This window comes from Tursiops truncatus, chromosome 12, assembly GCF_011762595.2.
Source record: "Tursiops truncatus isolate mTurTru1 chromosome 12, mTurTru1.mat.Y, whole genome shotgun sequence".
NCBI lineage: Eukaryota > Metazoa > Chordata > Mammalia > Artiodactyla > Delphinidae > Tursiops > Tursiops truncatus.
The window spans coordinates 72,995,928-73,021,058 of record NC_047045.1 but is presented as its reverse complement, the minus strand read 5'-3'; the positions used below and the strand labels follow the sequence as shown (position 1 = coordinate 73,021,058).

At 40.6% G+C, this 25,131-nt stretch overlaps 1 protein-coding gene across 7 annotated transcripts in view; it reads right to left on the bottom strand.

The window, feature by feature from the left end:
- Nucleotides 1-25,131, bottom strand: part of UST (uronyl 2-sulfotransferase) — a 378,486-nt gene that overhangs the window by 204,260 nt on the left and 149,095 nt on the right. For all 7 annotated transcript variants that reach the window (XM_073789712.1, XM_073789713.1, XM_073789715.1 and 4 more), the window contains exon 3: nucleotides 5,068-5,223. In XM_073789712.1, the coding sequence (XP_073645813.1) occupies nucleotides 5,068-5,223 (156 nt within the window). The remainder of the gene's footprint in view (nucleotides 1-5,067; nucleotides 5,224-25,131) is intronic.

The following is a 25,131-nucleotide window of genomic DNA, read 5'->3' as shown; positions in this document are numbered from 1 at the left end:
GCTTTGTAGTCACAGTCAGACTTGGACTTTGCAGTAGGTGAGAGCAGTGGGGAAGGGAAGTTAAAACACTATAAAGAAATTCTGTTTCCGACCAAGAGGCTAAAGCAATCTAGAGCACACAGACGTAGGGGCCCTGTCTCCTCTACCCTTTGAATACTTTTCAAGATTTTAGTCATTTGAATGGCTGTTGAACAGAGTCAGAGCAGATGTGGAGTTTATAGTGAAAGAGTAGCCTTTACTGATATGGCTGATGGAACCATGTAGGTTGGTCCACCAGCTCCAAACTGTGAGAGTCCTGTGGGATGCAACTGAGAGCCACAAACACTCATAAAGAGTCCCCTGGCCAACTAAGGCTGGGAAACTCTAGGCGAAAGCTGGTTAAACAGATTTTTCATTTTGTTTTTAATTGAAAGAATTCTCAGAGTCTTTTTTTTTTGCGGTACGCGGGCCTCTCACTGTTGTGGCCTCTCCCGTTGCGGAGCACAGGCTCCGACCGCGCAGCCTCAGCGGCCATGGCTCACGGGCCTAGCCGCTCCACGGCACATGGGATCTTCCCGGACTGGGGCACGAACCCATGTCCCCTGCATCGGCAGGCGGACTCTCAACCACTGCACCACCAGGGAAGCCCCTCAGAGTCTTTAAAATGTGAATAATTGTCATGACTTTCCTAGAGGGAGACAAGGGGACAACATTTCCCAGATTTATTGAATCATGGTATTTTCTTTTTTTTTCAGTGTCTTAGGGGACTAGGATACTCAGTAACACACTTAGGGAAATGCTGATATGATGGTTTTGACAGGGATCCTTAACTCTGTAACTCCTGTGGCACTTGATCAAAAAAAACCCAGAAGTTTTCTGGACTCTATCCTAGAATCTCCAGGAGAAGGGCCATTGCAACTATATGTTTCAAAAGACTCAGCTGGGTATTCTGCTGTGCAACCAGAGCAGATAGCCACTGCATAAGGAGAATGGCTCCTGGATTCGGGAGGGCCTAAGTTCAAGTCCAGGTACCATGGATAGTCACTTTATTATATTTGGAAAGTGACTTCACCTGGTTGTCTTAGTTTTCTCATCCATAAAATAGGAAATCATACTCACTCACTGGTACAGTTTTAGGCCCAAAAGAGTTAAATGAAATAATGAAGTAAAACAACGATCACAGAGTAGGTGCTGTTTGCAATTTGGAATCCTCAGTAGCTTCAGTATAAATAAAAATAGAAAAAGTATTTGTTTTCTCCAACTTTTAGGCTCATATGCCAACAATTTTTGCCTTTCTCCAACAGGAATGAAATAATTTTGAACTCTTATGTCTGTGATATGCCTGTGACACTTTGACTTTTGTTATCCTTAGAGCAATGTTCTGAAAGATAGGGTCAGACCGTTAACAAAGATGGTTATGAGTCTTTTGGAAATCACGCCCCATGTCTTCTGGAAAATAGTTCTTTATCTTTTAGATTGTACATAATCTCCATTTTCCAAGAAATTATCTAAACTAGACCAAGAAATTGAAATCCAGTTTTAGAGCGTAAATGAAATGATGTCATCCTAGGTTTGCATTATGTGCCCTGCAAAGGTCCAACATTTAGCCAGCACCAGCTGTCCATGTTCTTCTGTTGAGGCAGAGTTTTCTAAAATATTAACTTCAAAGGCATTTCTATTTCTATAAGGGCAGATGTAATGGGATTTTTATAGACATTCTAACATTTGCTGTCTTTCGTGTTCTCTTTCCTTTTAAATAATCCCTCAGTGTCTTATCCCATTAAATAGATTTTTAAAATCTAGTACTGAATGGGGATGTGTGGGGATGTGTGTGTGTGTGTGTGTGTGATGACAGCTACCCTCCAGGGAGAAATGTATGTGTGAATTTGACTCTGGCCCAGAGAGATGCCACTGTGTACGAATGCAACGGTACAGATGATTCCAGCCTTATATGTGGATACTTTTCTGAAGTTCATTTGTAAGTCAGTAGTTTGGAACTTTGAACACATTTTCTCATAAAAGAAATGTTCTACATGGTGGAGAGAGTCCCGGGCCAGCCCACAAGAGCCTGTTTAACTCGTACTGCACCTGAAGCAGAATTGTTATTAACTCCAGAGAACAGTGTTTCCATGGAAACACATTTTCAGAGTTCTACTCTTTAACGTTGAGAACCATTGACTATAAAATTTTAACTTGTCTCCTAAATCACTTACCCCCTTTTCCTTTAATAAATTATCAAGAAGAGGAGCTATTCACACCACAAATTATTTCTTTAATATGTTAGGTTAAAATAATAGTTTTTTCTTTGCTTGTTTCATGCACTTTGAAACTTTAGGAAAAGGATGCACGTAACAAAGAAAAAGAGTTTCTTTAAACATTCTTGAGCTACTTCAAACTTGTTTTTTTTTGTCCTGGCATTTCCTGGCTCTCCTTGTATGTCACAGCATACTCGTCTAGCTGCAGAGAGGCAACTGTCACTATCCTTATGTTTGTTTTTAAATACATCAAAATTGTTTGTTTTTTTTCTACCATATCTTTACCTTTCCCTTAAGTTTTTAAAACTTGCCTTATAATTTAATAGGAATCTGGAATAACTAAGTAATGAAATATATTCTAGGTCACACTGACCACAGGAATCAGAAATGTTTCAACTAATTATACACAGATTATGGTAGAAGTTGTATAAATATATCACAGAATCACAGGGCTGGAAAGAACCTTAAAAGATTGTCTAGTCTATTCCCTGGCTTCTAGACAGGCCAGTCATTCCAAACAGATGAGAGCTAACCTCTATTTTAGAGAAGAAGGATGACTTTGGCTTTAACCCTTTCTAAAAGATTTAACAATTCATGCACCATGAGTAAATCATTCTTCGTTTTTAATCTAAATTCTTCCCTTGACAGTTCCTCATAGGAAACAAAGTAGGTTGATTTGTGTAAAATCCCACAGTATATTTAAATTTCATAGTTTGTGCTTGCTCTTCTAGGGCCTTCCTGAACATCTCAGGGTCTAATACTTTTGTTACTTTGCTCCCTCTGGGTCGTTAGACTTTTCAGCAGTGGGAACTAAAATCCAGCTACTGTGTTTTGTTAGGCTTCAAGAACTGAGCATAGTTTCCACACATAGGAACATTTCAGTCTAACCTGATAAGCAGACCCAAAGACTCAAAAGAAAACCAAATTTTATACTTATAATAAATTGCAATAGCATAGGCTATTTACTATAGTCACTCTCTTTCAGCCCTAATCTTATTCGTTCTTCAGTAAGGTAAGGAAATCAAAGAGAACCTACCCCTATGAAAATTATTGATAAACTGTGATATCCTTAAATGTCACCAAATATAATTTTTCTATTGAGCACCTACTACAGAACCTGCAAGGGGTAATCTCAAAATATTTTTTGCTGATTGATAATGACTATTTAGACTTGTTACTCAGAGACTCTTTAATGGAAGTTTCCAAAGGAATGGGCATTTTAATCTCTATACTGTGGACAACACTAAACACACAGGCTTTATAGCAAGTACTGCTGGCTGTGTTACGCACTTAAAACAGTCCTACCATCCCCCGTGATAAGAGAGACAGGAAGGCTGATTGCATATTCCATTTGTGTGTGAGATTTTGAATGCCTCAAAGGTGGAGATTATCTCAGAAAGAAGCAGACGTGGGTGGAAATTCCCATAATTATGGCCTCAACCTGACACTCAGCCATATACCTTGTTTATTCCCCAACTTACCTTGTCACTGAGTGGTGTGATGGTTAATTTTATGTGTCAGTTTGACTGGCCAAGGGATGCCCAGATTAAACAATATTTCTGGGTGTATCTGTGAGGGTGTTTCTGGATGAGATGAGCATTTGAATCAGTGGACTCAGTAAAGTAGATTTCCCTCCCCAGTATGGGTGGGCCTTATCCAATCCCTCGAAGGCCTTAACAGAATAAAATGTGGAAGAAGGAGGAAGTCGATTTTTTTCCTGCCTCACTGATTAAGCTGGGACATCTCATTTTACATTCCTCTGCCCTTGGACTGGGATTTACATCATCGGCTCCCTTGGTTTGCAGGCCTTCACACTCAAGCCCAGACTCAATTACACCAATGGCTTTCCTGGGCCTTCAACTTGCAGATGGCAGATGGTGGGACTTCTCAGCCTCCACTGTTGCATGAGCCAACTCCTCATAGTACATCTCCTTTTCTTTATTCCTATCTATCTGTCTATCAATGTATCTCCATCCTACTAGTTCTGTTCTCTGGAGAACCCTGACTTACAGTGGTGGCTACCCATTCAACCTAAATACCTAAGGGGACCGAAGCAACTTTCTGAGAGCAGGCTAACAAACTTGACCCTGTAAAATGACTGTGGGAGCCCTAGGCCTAACTTTTCTGCATTAGCGAAGTATTTCAATGGAGATGGTTAAGGCTACTTCGTGTAAGCTTACAAAAGAATCTGTCTGTACAGCTTCCTGGCAGAACCTAGCACCCCTACACTACCACCAGCATGACGCTTGTATGGTTCAGCTGTATGAGGGCAGATTTATTCCTGGGAAATGGGGTAATTCTTTTGTTACCAGTGAATATGCCAGAAGCTGTTTTGGAGACTCAAGATCCCTTGAACTTACCATAATAGGAAGCTCATGTCCCCATCAACCAACAAAATTCCTGGACCAAAGAGGGTTTTCTCTTTATGATAACCATAAAGACTTAGGACACTTGTGAGAAAACACAGAGGAAGAAATATTAAAATAAAGTCTTCTTACTTTTGCTCCCAAAATGTCAGCATTATTTATAGCTCAGTGGTGTAACTCTCTGATATTTACGCATTGCTAATGTTAGCTGAATAGACAATGACCGGAGTACTCTAGCCTTCATTGGTCTTAATAAAAGTATCCCTTCAGGTAAACTTCCTGGTTTGAAGACTTCTGTCTGAACCCTTAACTTAAATTTCCTTCCGCACTCTGGCAAAAACACAGTGTGACATTATAACTCTGGTATTCATCTGTTAGGGACTCAAAGGGTCTTCCGGAAGGCACCCGCTAATTACACAAATGAATTGCAGCGAAGTACAACTTAACCACGGGCGAAGACAACTTACTTGTTCATTTTTGGTAAGTCTGGTTTTGTTGTGAATGTCTGACGTAACCAAATTGAATCCGTGCTTCTCTGACAGGATTCTCAGAAGCAAGACCACGGTCCGGCTCCCACACTTGCCAACTCTGTTGTACACCACCTGGCTCGGGAAAGGCAGCGCCTGGGCAGAACGAGAGAGCAAATGAGAGGGTGTGGGTTAAAATACTTCGGGTGCTTCCCTCAATTTCTCTAAATGAGAAGTGTCCATACGAAACTAACAAGAGAATGGAAGCGACGAACGCGTATTTATCTTCACAGTAGAACTTGAGAGAAACGTTGGACTCCTTATCCATCTGCCCTGATATTTAAAACTGGTAAAATTTCATGCCATCTATAATACCGATTGTGAAACTACTTTTGTTTTTTTCTCAGGAACAAAATATGTAAATATGTGCTTTAATGATAGTGTTCTTTTGCAAGTTATATTATGCTTTATCAGAACTTAATCTGCAGACTGCTCAAGAGAAATATAGTAATTTAAAAAATTGAGACAGGGCTTCCCTGGTGGTGCAGTGGTTGAGAGTCCGCCTGTAGATGCAGGGGACACGGGTTCATGCCCTGGTCCAGGAAGATCCCACATGCCGCAGAGCGGCTGGGCCCGTGAGCCACGGCCGCTGAGCCTGCGCGTCCGGAGCCTGTGCTCCACAACGGGAGAGGCCACAGCAGTGAGAGGCCCGCGTACCGCCAAAAAAAAAAAAAAAATTGAGACATAATTTCCATACAATAAAGTTCACCCTTTTAAAGTATACATTCAGTGAGTTTCAGTATATTCACAAAATTGTGAACCATCACCACTACCTAATTCCAGAGCATTTGAAAAGAAACTCCATACCCATAGCAGTCACTTCCATTTACCTCACTACCTTGATCCATTGAAACCATTTATCTACTTTCTGGCTCTGTGGCTTTGCCTATAGCATTCTGAACATCTCATAGAAAAGGAATCATAGGCTATGTGGCCTTTTGTGTCTGGCTTCTTTCACTGAGCATAATGTTTTTAAGGTTTACCAGTGTTGTAGCATGAAGTATGTACTTCATCTCTTTATATGGCTGAATAATATTACATTGTACGGATATACTGTATTTTGTTTATACACTCATCAGTTGATTGACATTTGGATTGTTTCCACCTTTTGCCTACTATGAATAATGCTGCTTTGAACGTTTGTCTATAAGACTTTGTGGAGACACATGTTTTTGATTCACCTTGAGTAAATCCTAGGAGTGGAAATGCTGGATCATATGGTAACTACGTTTAATCTTTAGAAGAACTGCCAAACTATTTTGAATACAGCTGCACCATTTTATATTCCCACCAGCAACGTATGAGAGTTTCAGTTTCCCACATCCTTGCCCACACTTCTTGTTGCCTGTTTTTCTTCTTATTATTATAGCCATCCTGATGGGTGTGAAGCGGTATCTCATTGTGGTTTGGATTTGCATTTCCCTGATGACTAATGATGTTGAGCTTATTTATTTCATGTATTTATTGGCCATTTGTACAATTTCTTTGGAGAAATGTCTATTCAAATCCTTTGCCCATTTTAAAATTGGGTTATTTGTCTTTTTATTGTTGAGTTTTAAGTTTTATATTTTTTCTGGATTTGCAAATATATGATCTGCAAATATATTCTCCCATTCTATGGATTGCCTTTTCACTTTCTTGATAGTGTCAAAACACAAGCTTTTAATCTTAATGGAGTCCAATTTATCTAATTTTTCTTTGGTTCCCCACGCTTTCGGTATCATATCTAAGGAACCACTGCCTAATTCCAAGTCACAAAGATATACACCAGTGTTTTCTCCTAAAAGTTTTATAGTCTTAGTGCTAACATGTAGGTCTTTGACTCATTTTGAGTTAATTTTGTGTATGGTGTGAGCTAGTGACCTAACTTCATTGTTTTGCATGTGAATATCCATTTGCCTCAGCAACATTTATCGAAAATACTGTTTTATTTTCCATTTAACTGTTTGGTACCTCACTGAAAATCCGCTAAGTATAAATTTATGGGTTTATTTCTGGACTCTCAATTCTATTCCATTGATCCATATGTTTTTATCCTTATGCCAGTACCACAGAATCTTTTTTTTAAACATCTTTATTGGAGTATTATTGCTTTACAACGGTGTGTTAGTTTCTGCTTTATAACAAAGTGAATCAGCTCTATGTATATATATATCCCCATATCCCCTCCGTCTTGTGTCTCCCTCCCAACCTCCCTATCCCACCCCTCTAGGTGGTCACAAAGCACCGAGCTGATCTCCCTTTGCTATATGGCTGCTTCCCACCAGCTATCTATTTTACATTTGGTAGTGTGTATATGTCCATGCCATTCTCTCACTTCGTCCCAGCTTCCCCTTCCCCCTCCTTGTGTCCTCAAGTCCATTCTCTACATCTGCGTCTTTATTCCCGTCTTGCTCCTAGTTTCTTCATAACCATTTTTTTTTTTTTTTTAGATTCCATATATATGTGTTAGCATACGGTATTTATTTTTCTCTTTCTGACTTACTTCACTCTGTATGACAGACTCTAGGTCCATCCACCTCACTACAAATAACTCAATTTGGTTTCTTTTTATGGCTAATATTCCATTGTATATATGTGCCACATCTTCTTTATCCATTCATCTGTCAATGGAAACTTAGGTTGCTTCCATGTCCTGGCTATTGTAAAGAGAGCTGCAATGAACACTGAGTATCACAGAATTTTGATTACTATTTCTTTGCTATAAGTTTTGAAATCGGGAAGGGTGAATCCCTGCAACCGTGTTCTTCTTCTTCAAGACTGTTTTGGCTATTCTGGGTCCCTTGCATTTCGGTATGAATTTTAGGATCAGCTTATCAATTTCTGCAAAAAAGGCAGCTGAGATGTTGATAGGGATTGTGTTGAATCTGTAGATCAATATGGGGACGACCGCCATTTTAATAATATTAAGTCTTTCAATCCATGAATATGGATGTCTTTCCACTTACTGGATTTTCCTTTCATTTGTTTCATTGATGTGTCACAATTTTCAGTGTAGAACCCTTACAATCCTTTTATTTATGTTTTGATGCTATTATAAATGGAATTGTTTTCTTAATTTAATTTTTGGATTGACTGTTAGCTGATACAAATACAGTTGATGTTTGTATATTGATCTTGTATCCTCCAATCTTGCTGAACTCATTCGTTAGCTTTAATAGTTTTTTGGTGTGGATTCTTTAGGATTTTCAATATACGTGATCATGTTATCCGCAAACAGAGATAGTTTTACTTCTTCCTTTCCAATATGGACGCCTTTTATTTCTTTTTCTCTTTTAATTGCCCAGTTAGGACGATTTTGATAGACTAAGAAGTAATTATAACAAGTATCTGATTAAATATTTATATCCCCAATAAAGATATTATTTCCATTTTGAATGCTCAGCATTGAGCAATAATTAACAAATGATAATCAAAAGATTCCTTCATTCAGCACATATCCATAACAGAAGGCCATAGAGAGGCCCAAAGCTAAAGAATATAGTACAATATAAACATAAACACAGCCCGAACTTGCCTATGGTATGCAACTTGAATTTTTGCCTTTGTAATTCTAGGTTTAATTTCCTAAAATGTTTTATATGCAGAGCAGCATTTCGTAAATTTGGAGTTTCAAAGCTAATTGTCATTGGAGTAAAATATAATACTTTTATCACTCACTTAGCAACCAGTCATGTACCATTCTGATATAATTCTTCATATATATATATTTTTAAATGAGCAGTACTTTGTTTCCTTAGGGCCAGTCAGCATGTTCTATTATGTGTCCTCACAGTGCCTAGAAAATGCCTTGGATACACAGGGTCTCAACAGACATCGACTGGTTCTTGGCAGCTCTGATAGGTTTAATGTACTGTTTAACACGAACGCAGTGATTCCAGTAAACTGTGAGACCAGGAGAATCTTCCAATGCAGCTCTGAGCTTTCTGACCAAATGCTAATACAAGTCATCAGGGTAAAAGACCATCATTATAATAGGTCGTTTTACTTATGGTTCAATCAGTGAGTACCCCAAAAGTCTGTTCTCGGGCAATGACTGCAGAAGTTCAGATATTCAGATAAATTATTTAGTTCTTACTTTATGAGGTTATGACCCAACGAGGTTGAACTGGGCTTCATGTTTAATAGAATGATATTAACAGTGTTTGTAAGTTGAATTTTCCATAATAACCGGGCTGGGGGATAGACTATGGTTGTGACAAAGCTGCCAAAATAAACACAAATTTTAATTTCTTTCAGGAATTAAACTGTTCAAGAATTGGGTGAGTGCATTTTCCCCTGTCTTCTAGCCCAGCATAGAACCGCAAGGGAGAATTTGTTATGACTAAATTGATGACCTAGAAGATGTGAGTTACCACATATTAAGCACTTTATTTTAAGAGTGCAGAGTATATCTTAGAAGATTTAGATGAAGAACAGAGGCACTTAGAAACCTTAGCTGGAAACACTTAATTTCTCCTGAATTTCTTGGGTAATCAACACAGTGGCAGGCTTAATATCTACCTACTCGCTTTTGCTAATAGCTATGGACGTTATTTGCCTTTGGGTTATGGGTTAGTTAGTTTTTAAAAATATGTTCACTCCAATTCTTTCGTTCGTTTTGTGGGAAGCTCCCAAATAATGATTATAAATATCTGATATTTAAAAAGAACACATATAAAAACACAAATCCCTGCATCATTCCTGCTGCTATAATACAGTGATATTTGAGAAAAACAGCTACATCTACAAAAAGGTTTGAAAAACCCCCAACGTGACTCCAATTTTACCATTTATTTAAATGTCAACGTACAGCTACAGAGTAGAAAGATAGAACCAGGAACTGTGTTTTCAGATAAAGCTTCTGGAATCAGTCTTGTGACCTTTAAAGACACAGCATACACCATCACAAACATAAACCTCTCTCAAATTTAGGGTGGGGCTCTTAGGTCCTTTTCTAAACCTATGGAATCCACTGGAAATCGGCAAATTTAGTCAGGCCAAATCAATGTGTTGATTTGGTGGTTTGGGATAAGGTGTTAAAACGAACAATGGCAACAAGTTGATTCATCCCTGCTTTTGGCAGATCTATACATTTGCTCCTGAAGTCTGCTTTACCAATCACTGTCATCTTCTGTTGATGACAAAAGACCCTGTCCCAGGCTCTGTGCCATGTAAATGCTTTCAATCCTTGTTAGAGACAGTGAATCAAAGAGCATAATTGTCTTCACTCTATTGTGCCTTTCTCTAGGAGTTTAAATTATCAAATGATTTAAGCATCATTCATACACCTAAGTGACTCTCCTGTGTGCCCTCCTCTGTCCCATAGATCATCATAGATTCACAGAACGACAGGGTTTGAGGTCTAGAGGCAATGTGGACTAATCCATCCATTCCAACTCCCTCCCCGCCCTGCACGCCCACCCCTATCACCCCCAGCCCCAGCCCAATCTGCGTTTGACTTGGCTAGAGCTTTACCTTGTCTTTATGACCTTGTCTTTTCATCCTCTCGAGTATTCTGTGAGGTAGATAGTAGCACTATATGTAGGTGAGTAAAACGAGGCCAGAGAGATCATTTGGCATGTTCAAGGTGACAAAGCCAAAAAGTGGCACGTAACAACTAAAGCCCAGCTTGTAGCTCTCCTGACCCCAAAACGACACTCTATTTAATATACTACCACATCAAAGGGTGAAAATGACCTCTAGTTTGGCTTCTGCAACAGAGATGCTCTTTCTTTTTGTCATGTCTTGAACGTGTCCAACCTCATTAAATGCTACTGTTCAACAGTCAACTATCACAACGTGTATCATCGGGCATGACTCATCCGTTACTGATATCCCCAGATCCTCAGCTGGAACTGACAGGAGTCGACTGGCCTCTCCTTCTCCTTCCTCTGGACAGATTTTATAAGCTAATGTAAGCCCAGAGTGTCAGAGCAGCTAATGGGAGAAGAGTAGAAGGATATAGTTTTCCCTTTATTCCTTCCCCTAATCTATCATAGGCAGTCACAGCTGCCTTGGATATTGTGACCCACTTCACTAGGAAAGGAAAAAACAGGAAGCAATAAGTCATAGTAAAATATATATAAAATCCTAAATGCACTTGAAATGTCTATCAAGACAAGCAAATGGTAAACTTAACAACTGTGAAAAGACGCCTAAAGACCTCTTAAGATCAACCTCAAATCCCTATTTTCTTCAACAGATACTTGCCAATTGTCAGGCATCTCAACTTTAATGTTCCTATTATCATTTGCACATAAATTTTGAATACTTACTCTTTCTTTGAGTGTCCTATAAAGACGTACACAACAAAACCCCTCACCCCCCCAGCCCAAAGGATTCTTCATTCTTGACAACCATGGTTATACGAATGTTATGTCTGTGGTTTCTACTTTATGGCCAATTTGTAAAAGCAAAGGGAGCTCCAAAATATCTCACTCTATGAATTATATATTTTTATGTTGCCTGCCTTGTAAGTTCTGCAAATGCCACAAATCCCCAGGGCCCGACAGGCTTGTGTGGAGCGTGCCCAATAAACAGAAGTCTGTCCAAAATCCTAAGCACAACAGTAAATACCACCAGATGACGTCCGCAATTCAACAGCTTCTCCCAGGTTTGAAATGGGCCGGGGAAAGAAGACTTTTTAGGTAAAAAGCGAACTTGGTCTGCACCGAGACTTTCATAGTCCATGATTATAGGTCTCTCTGTGGACTGGTCTTATTGGAAGAATGAACATCAATCTTGCTTTTAAGTCTTTGCAAAATGATATTTAATACAGTACGTGACAAGCTGTGGTTCCCAAATGGCTATATATATTACCTACGGAACTTTTAAAACTCCAGATTTCTGGGCTCCACTCTTAGACCAACTGAAACAGAAAGTCTAGGGTGATGAGGGTCAGGGGTCTGGCTTTAAGAGCTCCCCTGAGAACCTACTACTTCCAGGTCCGTTCCAAGAACTACTCTTGTAGAGGACTCCTAGCCTTCCATGTTAAGCTGCTGGGTGGTTCCATAGAGCCTGATGGGAGATTAAGGTGGGGAGAGGGTTGCCTGCATGATACTGGAGAAGAGTCTGGGTGAAAGGCACTCTCATGTCCTCCTTGGGTCTCCCTGGAGTGCCACTGGCCTCCCACCCATAGTTCAAAGTCATGATCAACCTGACCAATACGCTTACACTATGGTAAGTGCCTACTCGCCTAGAATGATTAGAGAACAGGTGTGCTGGGTAACTGAATGTGTAGGTTGACTGAAATTTATACTAAACACTGTCAGAGCGTTCGACCCTTAGTACCAATATTATGCTAAAGATGAATGATTTTCTTGGAGGAATAAAATTCACTTTGTGGTTTCACAGCATCTCCGTTCCACGGTTCCTCACGCCAATGCTGGGAAGGGTCACGGCCAGGGCTTTGTGAGGCTTGAACTCAGGGACAGTTCTGGTGTCCACGGTCCACAGGACTTGGAGCAGCTCAAATCCATTCAGCGAATCCCTACTTTAAAGTTTCCGAGGACACTGCGGTGTCGGGAGCTAGTCCCATCACACCTCAGAACCTCAGCATCTTCATCGGTAAGAGGGGAGGGCTGGGTTCAAACCCGGTAAGTGATGCTCTCTTCTGAGGGTATCAAATGATTCATTTCAATCTATATTATCAAGATATCACCTGGAAATGCCTTAAAAATTGACACAAGATTTTTACATTTTTCCTTGTCAAATGTATTCATAAAATAAACAGAAAAAACAGTTCCAGTAATCTGTGCTGCAGACACGGATTCCAGCTCCATGGGCATTCACGGTTCTCTTGGAACCTCTGGCATTTCCGTACATGTCCCACCCTTGTTTGGGCTTGTCATGTAAAAAAACCTTCCTTTGTGCTCTTCTTATGCTTCCTCCTCCCTTCTACAGCTTCAGTCACTTCGAGGTTTCTGGTTTTTTTAAGACCATCCCCAAACACCGAAGTCTGTACAGGGCTCAGCCTTCCAGCAGTGCTGTCCAGAAATCAGCAGTGATTCTCACTGGCTTTTGCCCGTCAAGGCATTCTAGGTCTTCTAACAGATGCATCTCTGTTTTCTAATCACCATCGACTCTCCAGACCCCTAGGCTCATTTCCTCCATTCTAGAGGAGGAAACACATAGGACCCGTTAAAGAACTATCTTTTCCCTCATTGCCACCTCCTGAATGGAAAGCTCTTCCTACCTGCAACTCTCGAATGACATCCTTGTATCTTCTAATTATTCATAACCCATCTTCTTCCAGAAGCCTTGCCAAGTCTGAACCTTATGCTTTCTCCTTTCCCCCTGCTCCTACTTGAAACAGTTCCATGTCTAATGTTATCTACAGAAAGACAAATATAGCTATAACTTCTTTACAAATCCATCTGTTTTATTCCTCTGATAGACTGGGTCTACCTGGAATGTGCATAGTCGATAATTAATAAATATCTGTCTATTAAATAGACAAACTGTTGGGATGAAAATACTATTAAACGTTGTTTTAGAACCAATGCTGTCATATTTATTATTTAGAAGATGCTGCTTTGGTTGTTCCCTAAGACTGTAAGGGAAGTTCATCAATTTTTTTCTTCACACTCATATTCTGCAACTTTCCTTTTTTTTTTTTTTGGCCGCGCTGTGCGGCTTATGGGATCCTAGTTCCCCCACCAGATATCAAACCCGGGACCCCAGCACTGGAAGCATGGAGTCCTAACCACGGGACCGCCAGGGAATTCCCTGAAACACCCTTATTTGCTATATTACATAAGAAAAAGTATGGTGAAGTGAAGAAAGTCCCCTGGACTGAAAGTCAGGAAATACTCACATGTTTGACAGAAAAGAGAAATGAAGTCCACATGCCATGGGGAGGATGCGCAAGTTTTAGAGGATAAAACATCCTGAAGGAATATTTCAAAGTGTTTACACAGGACTCGGCCGTGCTTCCAAATACATATGGTAGCCCTACTGCACTTGTGTTTGAAACCTCTGACCACTCTTCTAAGAGTCCCTTAAACCTTCTCTACGGTTTTTATAATCAAAACGAAATGGAGTAACCCAATATGGGTTTGGCAACCCATTTAACCCTCATCTTCCTCTGTGTGTGTACATGCATGTGTATATGCCTTATATGCTGCACTCAAAGGCACTATAAGTAATATTGTTGTTGTAGTAAATCTGGACCAATTCTAGCCATCTCTGGCACTTTCTTCTGTGCTATGTAGTCAGTGATCCAAAAGTCTTTATTAAACAAAACTCTGGGAATCAGAGTTGCAGATTTCCCAGTAAGAACAGAGAAGAACTCAGGTCCTCAAATTAGTTTTAGATCTGGAGTTGTTCCATTACGATTATTAATCAATTCAAGTGATTTATACATTAACTTCTGAACTAGAATATGTAATTTTGTAGATGCCTTTGGGTTGATAATCTTTCTACCAGACCCACATACTTCATTTAACTTGCCATTCAGATCTATAACACATTTTCTCTTAATCACACACTTCTTCAAATAAAACATGCATAGACACTTTATATAGACCTTTAAGATTAGAAAGTCTGCTTAAAGTTAAGCTTTATTTATTTATAACTGTCCTATTTTTATTTTTAGTTAAGAATTTATACTCTGAAACTAATCTAAAAATTCATTTGTTATAATGCAATAGAGGAGAAGTGGTGGTTACTGATTGTACATGTCCTAATTTATAGCAGGTATTGCTGGGATGGGCCAACCAGTCAGTTTAGAATGGTCTCCTTTGGTTATTGGTAGGGAGAAGAGTCAAATATTCTCACGACAGGCTTCACAAGGGAAGACTGCCCTCATTGTAAATGGTACAAATGCTCTGTGACCAGCCACGCTGGGTTGCCAATACTCCTCTTTCTCATCAAGGCACCATGTAAAATGCTTAAAACCAAAGCCTTAGATTCATCGCTCATTGTGAACCATATCATTTTTTTCCGTTTAAAATGTCTGAATCAAATTTTAGTCTGAGTGTGAATTTGGAGCAAGAACCTTATTCTTGGATTCAGATGACCATCGTTTGAATTCCTTGTCTGAGTTTAAGCTTTTCAAAACATAAACCACACTTTAAAATAGTGTGGCAGATTGGGGCAGTAACTGCCCCCAACCAATTCCACCTGCCTATATAGCCATGAAGAGTATAACGTCCTCACACACGGACCTTGGGTCTGGCCTTGTTACTTGCTTTGGCCAATGAGACATCAGCAAGCAAATGTAAGCAGAGGCTTGAAAAGAGCTTGTATACTGGGGCTGAATCTTGCTTGTCCCTGGGAGCCTTTCCCCCACAATATGAACTTAGGCTAGCCTCCGGGAGGATAAGAGACTCTATGGAATATTGAAAATACTGTGACTGAATTCAACAGATAAGTACTGAGTGCCATTCACTTGGTTAATGGCAAGAAATTAATCGGTTATTGTGATGATCTGATTATCTGTCTTGGATTAGAGTCTAAATTCCATGACTATAGGGACACATCTGCTTTTCCTTACTATTGTATCTTCAATACAGCTCAATGCCTGGCACATAGTAGATACAGAATCATCATTGTTCAGTGAGTGAATACGACAAAGGTTACAACTAGTTCCCTGCCCTGTGTGAACTCACAATCTAGCAAGTGAACCAACCACTGGCACCACCTCCTCTGATCACCTGTGGCAAGTGCCCTGCCAGGGATATGGTACAAGAACAGGGAGAAGGAGTGATGAACTTGGCCTTGGGGACTCAGGGGAGGTTTCACAGAGAGCATGACATTTAAGCTGGGTATCTCTAGAAATCTTGTTGCTTTAATTCAGTCATTCTCCCTTTGCCAAAACACCTAACTCTTGTTGGTCTGAACCGATAAGGAACTTTCTTGCCCTCCAAGCTTCATTTGGCTACAGAGAGTTGGCTTCTTGGCGTCTTTCATATTCAGGAGGGTGTGTGCGCTGCATGTGTGATATGCAAGGAAAACGCACCATGCAAAATTCATCAACTGCTAGCATTGCCCCCTCATGCCCACTGGGCTTAGAAAGACAAGGCAGGAAAACTGAGTAGCTGCAGCCTCTAAGAACAATTCATTGAACATGGCTAAGGATTTCCGTGATTGCTTTATGTCTTATCTCCATATATCAGTAAGGATGCTTTTGTTGGCAGGTAACAGAAAATCCAACCCAATTCAAATAATAAGAAAAATACATAGGCATACCTCGTTTTACTGTGATTTGCTTTATTACGCTTCACAGATATTGTGGTTTGTTTTTGTTTTTTTTTTTTACAAATTGAAGGTTTACGGCAACCGTGTACCCAGCAAGTCTATGGGCGCCATTTTTCCAACAGCATTTGCTCACTTTGTGTCTCTGTGTCACACTTTGGTAACTCTGGCAAAATTTCAAACTTTTTCATTATTATTATATTTGTTAATGGTGCTCAGTGATCTTTGATGTGACTACTACAACTTGCTGAACACTCAGAAGATGGTTAGCAGTTTTCAGCAATGAAGTATTTCTAATTAAGTTATGTAATTTGTTTTTTTAGACATAATGCTACTGTACACTTAACAGACTGCAGTATAGTAAACATAACTTTTATACTCACTGGGAAACCAAAAAGATGAATGTGACTCACTTTATTGCTATACTCACTTTATTGCAGTAGTCGGGAACCAAACCTGAATATCTCTGTATTCTCTCAGAAATAAATAAACAAAACAAAAATATATTCTCTTTCGAAACAGAAGTCCTTAGGTATGGAGATTTCAGGATTCATTCCATACTTTTGTTCCATTTTGCTCTGCTATCCTCGTATGTCAGTATTGTCCTCAGACCAGCCTTCCTCAAGTTGTATCATGGCTGCTGCAATTCTAGCCATCTCATGAAGAATGTCAAACTCCAGAGGAAGAAGAGACTATCTTTCTTGAGTGCTTCCTTTAAGATCTGAAAATCTCACTTAGAAGGTCCTGAGAAAATTTCCCCTCATGTTTCCTTGGTCAGATCTAAGCCACCAGCCCACATCTCAACTAACCATTAGCAAACGAAATGAGACAACCACTATAGGCTTAAATTACTCATGATTCACCTTTGAGCTGGGGATGGGATTACCTTCCCCACAGAGTAAAACTTGAGCAAAATCAGATTTCTGCTAAAGAAGAGGAGACTGAGGGGAAATGAATGTGGGGTAAGCAACCAATAGGGCCTGCTGTACAGAGGAATCAAAGGCCCCATTGCTCTTGATTCTTCAAACACCCATTCATGAAACCCCATTCCTCAGCTGCAGAAAAGCGAGTAAGAGTAGCAGACACAGAGAACGTTTCTAAACAACAACAAGGCTCTACTTGCTGGTTGTGGCCCATATACACCCCTGCAGCTTCCTCCCAGGCACAGGTTTGCTGACAGCTGGAGAAGCGGACAGATGAACTACATTCCCATTCTACATAAAATGACATCAACCCCCATGCGCTGAAATGAGATGGAGAATTAGCAACAAGGTGAACTTGAGCTGGAAGATTAACTCCACGCAAGAATCTAGAATTCATAAGGTATTTTTAGCTAGAGATGGTAATAAAAATTGCTCTCAGATGAAGAAATTTCATACTGCGTACATATTGGAGGCTTTTTACAACTTTTTCATAAAAGCTGTACTTTTGGGTTCATAATTTTATGAAAATTAATTTTCATAAAATTAATTTCATGAATTAATTTTGAACAAGTGTGGCATGCAGTATTGACCCAATCCATCAGCATGGATCTGACCGTGGACCGTCTATTTCCATAGTATCTGTAGGCTGGTTTTTATTTGTTTTCACTTGTTACTTGGTGCTGGGTAAACAGCTTTTTCAGAAATCCCCAACAAGATAGATGAAGCATCCCACTTCCTGTAGGGAACTGTTATTACATTCAGGCTATCAAACACTGCTAAATGAAAGACATCATTATCTTCCGAAATATTTTTTAATTGACACGAATGTTTGCCATCCCTCAAGACTCTACCATCTAATAGAAAGAGAAAAAAGGAAGACGATTTACAGAGCAACAACTGTCTTAACAGCTAGAAAGTCCCCATCAGATATAAAATTTCTGATTTTCCCTGTAATTGTCAAGGAGTTGACCGGAATAAGCAATAAGAAAACTGTTCTTAGGAGAGTTTATGTTAAGACAGATAAATGTGGTAAAATTAAGAAAACTGAAGAATGAATAGAGAGGAAGAGGCAGAAGTTTTAAGAGTCCATTGCTGATTCTCTGACTGGAATTTTCCTGGAGCAGTGGGGTTAAATTTAGTCCTTGCCCACAGGATGACCCTCATCCTGGACCAGAGTCTCAGTGAGGCCTGATGTCCAATCTACATCACTGACTCACAGGGGCTTAACATCCGCCAACACCTCCACTCCAGGCCCCCATCAGGGACTATATCATTGAGTGGCTCTCTGTTCAACTCTATCAAAAGGCTCGCTGATGGACGTGATACGTAAGGAAGATTGTTTGCAGAACAGACTCAATCATTTCTCTGTACCCTCCGGATTTTTTGTCTTGGACCAAGTTAGGCCATCACAAGGCTGTTTTTTGAAGCATAATTTCTTAGCTCCATTAAGAGGTGCTTTGACTGAGTGATATTTTGTCATCATGTCCCTGGCGGTCAGCAAGGGACACTATAAGATACAGCATCACTGGGCTTCCCTGGTGGTACAGTGGTTGAGAGTCCGCCTGCCGATGCAGGGGACACGGGTTCGTGCCCCGGTCCGGGAAGATCCCACATGCCACGGAGCGGCTGGGCCCGTGAGCCATGGTCGCTGAGCCTGCGCGTCTGGAGCCTGTGCTCCGCAGCGGAAGAGGCCACAGCAGTGAGAGGCCTGCGTACCGCAAAAACAAAAACAAAAACAAACAGAAAAAAAGATACAGCATCACGTAATTCAGTTTTGTGTTTGTGATTAGGATGTAATTGACCACACTGCTTCCTAATTTTCTCATTTCTTTCTTATCTCAGGGCTCTTATTCGTTGGTATCTTATATGCAGTTATCTTCAATTTGTGAAACAACCCAATACCATGAGCACAAGTACTCCCACATAAAAGATGAAAAAAACGAGAATTAGTGGGATTAGATTATTTGTCCAAGGTCAACTGCAAAGCTAGTATTCAACCCCAAACTCATGCTCTCTATCCCACTCACTATCTGAAAAACTAGTATATTTCTGCTTCATGGAAAATGAGAACTCTGCAACCACTTACAGCCTCGTTCTTCCTTTAGCTACTAGGAAATTCAGAGTAAAGGCTGTTCAACTACAGTAATTTTTTGGAATTTATGGTCTCTCTTATATAGTTTCTATTTTAATTTATATTTTCCATGTCCCTGATATGTTTTCATTTATATTTTATCATTTTCTGTGTTACATTTTCTATAAATAGCCTCAAATTATTTGAAGGTGAGCAAAATATTAAATAAATCCATCAACAAACAAATAAAATGCATTCCCATTACTCTCTTGACTGTTAAAGCATCAGCTTATGATTTACCTTTCTTTGCCTACAGTCATATCCACAACCTCATGGTAGACTGCCTGCAAACCTGACTCAGTTCACAGTAGTTTATTAAAATTAACAGTTGTAGTTGTTCTTCTTTCCTGTAGCAACAATACCTCCATTTTTTTCTGGAGCATCACTCCCTCCCCTGCTGTTCATGGGATTCCGGAGGCCTACCCTCAACTCTTGCTTCACGGGAAGGTGTTTTAATCAGGCATGGCCAACCAGCACATCCAACCACTGAATATAGTGACCGGTTAAGAAACAGGCACCTGACCCAAGGGTGTCCAGTGAGACTCCATCTCAGGGTTTTGTAGGCCTATTGAAAGTCAAGATCTTTCTCCTACTATAGCTTCTAAGTTGGGTGCAGGCCTGGACCGGCAGGGATCCATCTAGCTACCAAAAGAGAGGATCTACCTAAGAGTTAGCCTGCCCAAGAACTGGGAGATAAAAATAGACCATATAGCTTTTTCAAACCTAACTGCTATCAACCACGTAGGATACTTTGAAACGACTGCCAGCCCTCTGGCAGATTCTGCTTGTTGCCTGCCTAATATCTATTCTTCCTCTCATCTGAATATAATCATGGTTTCATCATAGGTAACAATATAGCCAGCTAAAAATATTCACTTTCTTAGATTCATTTGAACCTGGAGGTTGACTGAGTGATCGAATTCTGGCCATTCATTCAACAAATGAATGGGATGTAAATGTATGTCACTGACGTGGCCTTTTGAGAACTCTTTTAATAATGGACAGACTTATCTAGCATCCTTCTTCAACCCTTTGCCTTGACCTTCAATTCCTTCTTCCTTCCTGAAATACAGACACAAAGCCTAGAGGGGCAGCAGCCATCTTGTGACAATGAGGAGACAAGCATGAGGATAACCCGAAAGCTACGATCTACAAACTAATGAAAACAGTGAAAGAAGAAAAGAGGTAGGTCCCCAGTGACATCACCATGCTATTGTACCAGACCTGGACTGCTTACTGCATAAGATAAATAAGCTTCTTTGCCTGTTCAGGCCACCGTAGTTAGGTTTTTGGCCAAATGCATTTCTAACTGATACAGACTTTTCCCTTTTTAATTTTTTGATGATTTTATTACTTTTTAAAAATGGCCCCAGGTATTATTATCCTCTGAGAAAATCAAGAGCAATCCTGGTGCAAAGGTGAAAATCAGGTCTAACCATTGCTTTTGGGCCCACAGTGCACTGACATTGCAGTAGCAGAACGATCAGCTTAAAAATTCTACATCTATGATCAAAATATGTCCCTGAAAAGGTTCTCATAAAGTATGCCTGCTTTCTTTCTTCAAGTGCTTCAACTTTATAAGTCCTTCACATAACAGGGTGCTCTCTTTTCCGGGTAGTTTATAAAATATTTATAGTTGGAAGTCAAAGGTAGCTTGGATGAGGAAGCCTGTTTGTTATAAACATACATCTGCACCAGCAGCCTTCAAATGTAACTCACTGTAGTGTTTTTAATCTGCTCAGTTATGGTAAAGACTTCCCCTGGAGATGTATAAGGTTTACTTACAACACACACACACACACACACACACACACACACACACACACACACACACTAATTTGCTCAGAAACGCAGCTAGAGTCCTTCAGCCCTCATGTCCCCTCTCGCCAGCTTCAGTGTAAGTGCATTAAGTATATACTTTGCACCTGGAAACTTATGTGGTCAATAAACAACTTTTGACCTACTTCTGTGAGTTGTTCTCAAGGCCAAACTATGTTCTCGAGTCCGTCACAGGGAGTGATCTCATCCAGAGGATCACTTGCCTCCAAGGATAAAAATGCAATTTTATTTTTCAGGAATTTATAAACATTTCCTTTGAAGTTTCAGAGGAGTAATATTGTACTTGGTAAGCTTTGACATAAATTGTTTAGAATTGTGACTTGAAAATCTTTTACTCCTTCTACTGGTCAATATGTTTGCAAACAACATGTATGTTGGAAACCTTAGGAAGTGTAATGATTTCTTTTCTTTTTTCTTTTCTTTTTCTTTACTTTTCTTTCTAGGTAGAAAGTTAACAGATCATGAGTTGCAAATCCTTCATTTGGGCCCGGCACCTTCCTTTTCAAGAATTCGTCCTTGTCCGTTGAAAAATTCTATACTCATTTTTACCAAAAGTTATAAACTGCACAACTCAGATACCTGAAAGCACCTTGAACATCTGCTCCCTTGAACATGTGCTGCCTTGCTCGCATCTTACGTCTTTTCATCTCAGACCCTCTGGCCTTTCTTCAGGCGACAAGTGGTCGGGGCACAAATCAATCTTTCGCTCTCTCTCTCTCTCTCTTTCTCTCTCTCTCTCATACACACAGAGCTTAAAATAAATTTTAAAAATCATGTTTAAAATATAAGAAACCAAACAATGAAGGTATATCATGTCAACATAGTTTGCACGGCTGATTCCATAAAACTGCAGTGAAAGCTCTAGGGTAAAAGCAAGTCATCTGTTTCTGCACAAGGAATTCAACATAAGCATGAATATTAGACAAATAAGTAGAGGCTTAAGAAATTCTTTTAAAATGCCCCTAAGTCATAGACTCAAGCAGGCAGAGTCATGCCTGCTTCTCTCGTTTAGACCCTCAAACACATTCTCACAACTTCTTTCAGTCCAGCCTTGTCCAAGAGGGTGCAAATCCTGAATTCATGCTGCCTAGTTGAAAGAAAGCCACGGTCCCTTCTCTCTGGGAGCGGCCACAGGGCTATTGGACAGGGACCCGTTCCCCACAGGCCAAGCTTCCTTTCCAGAGGGGAGCTATGTATCACAGAGAAATGTGTTCCTAGGAAGTCCACACCATGCACATTAGCCAAGGGGGGATTCAGAATGTCTTTCCAACTAAACTACTGGATGGTGTCCCTCATACTGGGGGCCAAAGGTGCTGCTCAGCTAAAATGCAACGCAGAGGAGGACAGCTAAACTAAAGGGCCAGTCTCCTCACGTCAGGACTTAGGCAAAATTGTGAAGTTGACAAAATTGTTCTTCAGTGTCCCCCCTTCCCTCCCCCTTCTTTCCCTGAACTAATGTCTGTTAACTTCCTACTATGTGCCAAGAGATGCAGGGGTGAAGAAGGTGCTGGTGGTCTCGAGGGGGATTCTGTGTGAGAGGCTATGATGGAGTCGGGGCCAAGGTGACTGGGGCCATGAGTGGGAACATCTAGCCCTGGAGTAGGGGTGGGCAGCCTGAGGGGAGGGGGGCTGTCGGAAAAAGGTTCCAGAGCAGGGGCTGGAAACTTCTACTGTAAGGAGCCAGATAGCAATTATTGGGGGAAATATTTTAGGACATAGAGGACATATTTTCTTTACTGCATATTCTTCTTTGTTCCACAGCCCCTTAAAAATGTAAAAACCATTTTTAGCCTGTGGGAGGTATGATATAAGGCCGACTTGACCCTTGGGCTATGGTGTTTTCTAGTCTTCCAGAGGAAATAATACTGTGCTGAATCCCTCAGGACAAGACATAAAATTAACTACTGTTGTAAAAGCACTTTGATTTGTCAGGCTCTGGGCGAGTTGCTTTATAAAGTTCATTTCATTTAAACATCACGATACTGTAAGAGGGTTCTATTATTATCATTAGGATTCACTGATGAGGAAACAGGACCAGGGACATTAAATCACTTGCCCAAAGTCACAGCGCTGGGGTTCAGCTGAGACTGGAGCCCAGGTCAATTTGGCTTCAAAGTAGCCAAGTGTAGGCTAAGTACACTTGTGTAGGCCATGCTCTGGATAAAGGCACCCGCAGAAGAGGGGTGAAGGGCTGAAATCCAGCCCACATCCCACTGGCCAAGCCCCCAGTCTGGGTGAGGAGCTGTGTCCAGCATGAGGAAGGGGAAGATGACCTTTTCTTTACACAGAGATGTCACCTACTCATCAAGCCAGGCATTTGTACGGCTGTGCTGGAGGGATTGGGGGGGTGCCTATTCCTAACTGGCTCAAAGACTATCATTTTTAGAACCGTAACAAGGAAAATTTAAGGAGGAAGACTAGGGCTTTGCCTAGATCTCTGCACTATAGAACATGCTAATACTTTAAATAATTATTTTAAACTATTGTGTAACCACACTGAGATACCACTTCGTACCCAATAGTATGGCTATAATTAATAAGATGGACAATCACAAATATTGGCAAGGATGTGAAGAAATTGGAACTCTCCTACCTTGGTGGTAGATTGTAAAATGGTACAGCCACTTTGGAAAATAGTTTGGCAGTTCCTCAAAAAGTTAAGCATAAAACAACCCAATTAAAAAATGGGCAGAAGACCTAAATAGACATTTCTCCAAAGAAGACATACAGATGGCCAAGAAGCACATGAAAAGCTGCTCAACATCACTAATTATTAGAGAAATGCAAATCAAAACTACAATGAGGTATCACCTCACACCAGTTAGAATGGGCATCATCAGAAAATCTACAAACAACAAATGCTGGAGAGGGTGAAGAAAAGGGAACCCTCTTGCACTGTTGGTGGGAATGTAAATGGATACAGCCACTATGGAGAACAGTATGGAGGTTCCTTAAAAAACTAAAAATAGAACTACCATATGACCCATCAATCCCACTACTGGGCATATACCCTGAGAAAACCATAATTCAAAAAGACACATGCACCCCAATGTTCACTGCAGCACTATTTACAATAGCCAGGTCATGGAAGCAACCTAAATGCCCATCAACAGACGAATGGATATGGTACATATATACAATGGAATATTACTCAGCCATGAAAAGGAATGAAAGTGGGTCATTTGTAGAGATGTGGGTGGACCTAGTAAAATAAGCCAGATACAAGATACAAGAGGCCACGTGTTATATGATTCCACTTATATGAAATGTCCAAAATAGGCCAAGTCATCGAAACAGACGTAGATTAGTGGCTGCCAGAGGCTGGGGGTTGGGGAGAAATGGTAAGAGACTATGGTGGGTAAAGAGCTTCTTTTTGGGGTGATGGAAATGTTCTGAAATTGGATAGTGGTGATGGTTGTATAACTTTGAGATTATACTAAAAACCACTGAAATGTACACTCTAAAATGGAGAATTTTATGGTAAATAATATCTCAATTTTTAAAAATACTATTTTCTCTCTCTTCCTCCACCACAAGGCCTTCCAGCCCACCCTCTGCCTCTCCCCTTCATGCCTTCGCTAATCTGAGGTTGTTTGCCCTGTCAGGTATCCAAGTTACTGGCCCTGATTCTGATTATCCAGGCGCTGGAGGAGGGGAAGAGTGCGGGGGCCATGCTCTAGGCAGCAGTGGGAGCAGCCCTAAGAAACACGATTAACCCCACATGGCTGGAGAGTAGGAAAGCAGAGCTTGGATGGGGATGGTGGGAATAGTAAGATAGAGGGAGATGGGGCTGCAGAGGGACGGGCTCCAGACCATGGCGGGTGGTACTCCATAACTGGCCTGGATGCTGGAGGTCCTCTCCCCCCTTTCATGCTCCCATCACCCACAAGGCTGCTTCAGTCCCTCCTGCCCAGGAAGCTTCTAAGAGTCCAC